Source organism: Solanum tuberosum, unplaced genomic scaffold (assembly GCF_000226075.1).
Source record: "Solanum tuberosum cultivar DM 1-3 516 R44 unplaced genomic scaffold, SolTub_3.0 scf00750, whole genome shotgun sequence".
NCBI lineage: Eukaryota > Viridiplantae > Streptophyta > Magnoliopsida > Solanales > Solanaceae > Solanum > Solanum tuberosum.
The window spans coordinates 116,333-121,793 of NW_006239666.1; the positions used below are offsets into that span (position 1 = coordinate 116,333).

At 31.7% G+C, this 5,461-nt stretch overlaps 1 protein-coding gene across 1 annotated transcript; it reads right to left on the bottom strand.

Annotated features, from left to right (window-relative positions):
• Window positions 1–250: 250 nt before the first annotated feature.
• Window positions 251–2,826, bottom strand: LOC102595537 (chalcone synthase J). The gene is made up of 2 exons (XM_006367256.2): window positions 2,586–2,826; window positions 251–1,405 (listed from the first exon to the last, which is right to left on the bottom strand). The coding sequence occupies exons 1-2, from the start codon at window positions 2,761–2,763 to the stop codon at window positions 411–413; spliced, it is 1,173 nt and encodes a 390-aa protein (XP_006367318.1). The 5' UTR covers window positions 2,764–2,826; the 3' UTR covers window positions 251–410.
• Window positions 2,827–5,461: the final 2,635 nt, after the last annotated feature.

Below are 5,461 nucleotides of genomic sequence, written 5' to 3' on the forward strand. Positions count from 1 at the left end.
TTCTTATATACAACACAAAGGAAGACCAACTATTTATAGGTGATGATTTCTTTCTGGCAATGAATATGGATAATGGGTAGTAAATTGGGAAAATATTGAATGACCCAAAGGAATTACATAAGTTACAATGCATAAAGATAGAATAATAGGTGAAATGAAGAGTTGGTGGTTACATAAATTACTAACAACTAATGACCACTTTCTTCCACAATTGATAAGAGTAAAGAGACGCTGGACATTACATGATACATAATAAAACACATGATATATTTTTATTAATATTAAAATGTCACACTAACATATTCCATTATTAATTGCAAATAATATAGTAGTAGTTCATTACCAACAAATACAAAGACAATAATGATACATTTCTCTAAACCTCCATTTATTTTAAACAATTTTGCAACCTAAATAGAAATACTACGGAGGACAAGTGCCTCAATAGTTAGGCCAGGCCCAAACCCCAAAAGCACACCCCATTCAAGGCCTTCACCTGTAGTACCCAATCCTGCCTTGATAGAGGATTTCCTCATCTCATCCAAAACAAACAAAACACAAGCACTAACCATGTTCCCATAATCACTCAATACATTTCGTGTTGCCTTGAGTTTTTCAGGCTTTAGGCCTAACTTTAATTCAATTTGATCCAAAATTGCAGGTCCACCTGGATGAGATACCCAAAAAATAGAGTTCCAATCAGAAATATCAAGAGGTTGGAATGCTTCCACTAAAATCCTCTCAATATTTTTTGAGATTAGCATCGGAGTATCCTTATGTATCTGGACTTTCAGCCCAGCCTCAGTTAGGTAAGCAGTAATTGCGTATTCGCTATCTGGGAGAAGAGTTTGAGTTGCGAATACAAGCTCAAACAAAGGTTTTTCCACATTCATGATTGGATCTGAACCAATAATGGCAGCTGATGCCCCATCACTAAAGAGGGCTTGCCCAACCAAAACTTCAAGCTCGGTTTCATTTGGGTTACGGAAGGAAACCAAATTGGCTAATTCTGAGCATACAACAAGAACTCGAGCAACTTTATTATTCTCAGCTAAATCCTTGGCTAATCGAAGAGCAGTGCCACCACCATAACAACCTTGTTGGTACATCATGAATCGTTTTACTGATGGTTCAAGTCCAAGAAACTTAGTGAGTTGATAGTCGGCCCCAGGCAAATCCACACCACTAGTGGTGCAAAATACCAAATGTGTAATTTTGGACTTTGACTGACCCCATTCATTGATGGCCTTTTCAGCTGCCTCCTTCCCAAGTTTTGGCACCTCAGCAATCGTGATTTCTTGCCTAATATTGAAGGATGGAGCGTTGTATTCACAAATATTAGGATTTTTTTTCAAGATTTCTTCAGTCAAATAAAAATATCTCTTTTTAATCATTGATTTGTCACCTGCAACAACATATTGAAAATTGTAAACCATCATTAATATAAGTTAACTAAATCATAATTGGAGAATTTACTAAACACCACGTTAAAATGCTATATCAATTTACATTGTAACTTATTTATTTTTGGGAAAATTGTATAAAATAGCGAACTATTAATTCAAATTAAATGTTACAACCACAGTTTGATTTAATTGTAACCCGTAGCAAACTGTTGTCATTCGCCTCTCTCCCTGAAATTCTCGCTCGCCAATTTTGTTTCTCGCTGGCTCCCTCGCCTCTCTCACTTTTATACAAACACGAATGTATAAAATGTGTTTGTGTTTGTATAAAGTGAGAGAAAATTGTATATATACATATTTTTTCGTTCGCCTCTCTCCCCCAGAGAATCTCACTCGCCACTCTCACTCGCCTCTCTCACTTAATACAAACACAAATGTATAAATTGTGTTTGTGTTTGTATAAAGCGACAGAAAATTGTATATACAAATACATATATTTTTGTCTTATACACTTATATATATATATATATATATATATATATGTATGTCTTTCTCTCTTCCCCGCTTTATACAAACACAGATTATACAATTGATTCTTTTGCATATGTATACCGAAACAGATTATACAATTGATTTTTTTGTATATGTATACCGAAATATACATATTAATAGTCTTAGCAAACATAAAATTTGTTATGGAGCGCAATTATACAAACTATAGCTATAACATACAAATATGATTTTTATGTTTGCTAAACCTAAAATTTACTCTTTATTTTTCCGTCAAAGTGGCAAAAAAATAAATATATACAAAACTAGTCAATTATTTCAAATTCCCTTATACATTTTTAACTTTTTTGTGAGACTTTACTAAATATATATATATATATAGATAGTGATCATAGAGCTAGAGACATACATGCATATGTACATATATCGATCCGTTCGTACATTAACATTTTTTAGCAGTTCTTTAATTTAAATTCGCGTGACATATTTAAAACTATAAAATTAAAGGACATTTTAATATATATATATATGACATATTTTTAATTTAAGACCACAAAATCATTTTTTAAACGTCGTACTGAATTAACAAATAAATTGAAATGGAGAGTATATAACAAATAGTAAAATAGAATGTGTACCACAAATAAAAAGAAGAGTAATTAATTATCTTACACATGCGCTTAAACTTGTTCTTAAGTTCAATTTTATGTTCACTGCCTGTGACACGGAAAAAATAATCAGGATAGATACTTTGATCGTAACAATTGGAAGGATTGGCTGTTCCGATGGCCAACACGGTGGCGGGCCCCATGGCCCGTTGTGTCCGTCGGATCTCGTCAACGGTGACCATTTTCGTCGGAAAAAAATTAGTGATTTTATTTGCTAGGTTTTTTCCCCCCTTCTAATTCTTGTAGTATTTAGAATGAATATATTTATTTTTTTGCTTTGCATATTGGTCTCTCTTTTTATAGTCATTTTTGAATTATATAACATGGTCTTTTATTAATTGTCCTTTCAAATATGAGTCATTGATGACTCATTTTTATCCATAACATTTTGAAGACATCAACAAACTGTTACATGACGGTGATATCCCATTAAGTGAATATTATCACTATCTAGTAATAGTAAAGAGGTTTATTTCAGAAAAATCCTCGACTTATTTTTGAAGAGTGTTGTCAATCTCTTCATTTTATTCAAGGTGATGGATTACTTTCTTTCAATATAAAATAGATACACATGTTGCAAGAGTAGTAGTACCTCTAACGCCTATAACTACGTCGAACTCAAAGTCAGCCTCAAATCATACTTGATTTTTGTTAGTAAGAAAATTATGAAAAAGTGATTCAAAATTCAATTAGAAAATAAGGATAAGCCTCTTTATTTCTAAATACAATGTAAATTGATCGATAAATTTAGCTTCAAATTTTTATTTTTTATCTTAATTTCTTACTCACACCAAAACTCCAACAATTATAACTTAGAATAGAATCAATCATCACATGAAGAGAACATTGGTAGATAAGTGTATAATTGTTCTTTTACATTTTTGTCCAACTCGATTGTACTTTTTTTAAAAAGAAAATATCTCGGTGTCTAGTATATCTGTATTGGAGGTCAATTAATTCAAATTTGCGATAGATAAGGCCCCATCCGGAGATAGTGCTCCCTATTGAGAATATTTGTTAGGGTTTTTCCCTGATTTTCTTACCATAATTTAAGATTTATTTTTCCTTAAAGAAAAAACAAAACATTACCATAAATGTTTTTACTTTTCTTGAAAGGAAAATATAATATTATTTTATAATTTGTTTATTCTCTCCTTTTAGGACTCCTTTTCTAGTAGGAAAGGTTTTAGGACTCTATAAATATGGGTTTGTTTCTTCTAACACAATAACAATAACATCCACAATGTAGTCGTTTAAGAGTCTTGTTTATGCGGAGATTTATTTTCTCTAAAGTTTCAATGTTTTTCTTTATATTAGTTTTGATATAATAATATTTTGATTTTTAGTATAAGTTTTTGTTATCAGATTTATCAACTATATGATTTACAAATTGTAAGCTTCCGCATGACGCCCTAATCACCCTTTCGAACCCAACAATATTTTCATACTCGAACCCGAGACCTCTAATGAGCTCTATTTTTATACAAAAAGAACAGTTATTATTTAAATAGAATCATTCACAATAGGACAAAACTAGCTATTCAATGAAATTTTGATTAATTTTTTCTGAAAATAATATCAAAAACTGAAAATATAAACAAATAAATTTAGTACAAAAAGTTACATCAATCAAATCCTAAGGCCAGCGAAGCAAAGACGACGGGGCGAGGGAAAAAACCTCCTTCACAACTTTTATGAATTAGAAGTACTTCTATATATTCTCTGTGAGAAATATAAGGGAAGAATATTATTAAATTGTTGTTGTATCTAGGGCTGTGTATCGGTCGATTTGGTTCGGTTTTGAAGTTTATCGGTTTGACTTATTGGTTATCGATTTGTAGAGATGCTAAACCGTTATAGAACCATTAAGATATTGGCATATCGGTTATTGGTTTATCGGTTTTTGATCGTTATCGGTTCGGTTATCGGTTTAACCATTAAGGTTTGACACAAAAAAAAAATTGAAAATCACTTAGAAACAAGGTGACAAACCAAATAAACCGTGCAAATGAGTTCACAAGTTACATCTTGCCAAAACCAAACACTTTTACATAATAGAATAACCAAGTGTTTGAAACAACCAAAAATAAAAGTAGGAAATCAAACTCTAAGTCAAGGACTTTATATACAAAATAGTATAAATATAATTATTTAATTTACTATCGGGTTATCGGGTTAACCCGTTAAGAAAAAACTTCAAACCGTTAAAAACAGATAACCCGATAACAAAAAAATCAAAACTGTTATCAAAACCGCTAAACCAATAACCAAATACTGATAAATCAATAACCTTTTTTTCGGTTCGGATTGTCGGTTTCCATTCGGTTTTGAACAGCCCTAGTTGTGTCTACATTATTACATTGAGATCATTTTTATAGACACTAGAATACAATCCTTTACCAAGTGGGATACTATTTACTATTTCTATTCCTATTCTAATAGGCTTGTATAAACATATTCTTATTCTAATAGAATTGTATAAACCTATTCATATTCTAACACTCCCCCTCAAGCTAGTGCATACAATTCATGTACCTAGCTTGTTACAAATGTAATTAACACGAGGACCGATGAGGGGCTTGGTGAGATATCTGCAAGTTGATCACTCAACTTCACAAAATTGACAATCAATCTCAACGTGCTCATTCTTCTCATGAAATACTGAATTTGATGCATAATGCCGATAAAACACAGAGTGATAAAATTGCAGTGTTTAACTTCCCAAACCAAATGCAAGACTGTTTCATACCAAAGAATGACTTACACAATCGACATACAAGGCTACTAAACTCTCCCTGAGTAACAAAGTGCTCAAAATCTAGTATCAAGTATATGGATCATGTTGGAATCAATAGATAAGTCGATATTAAACAAGTCACC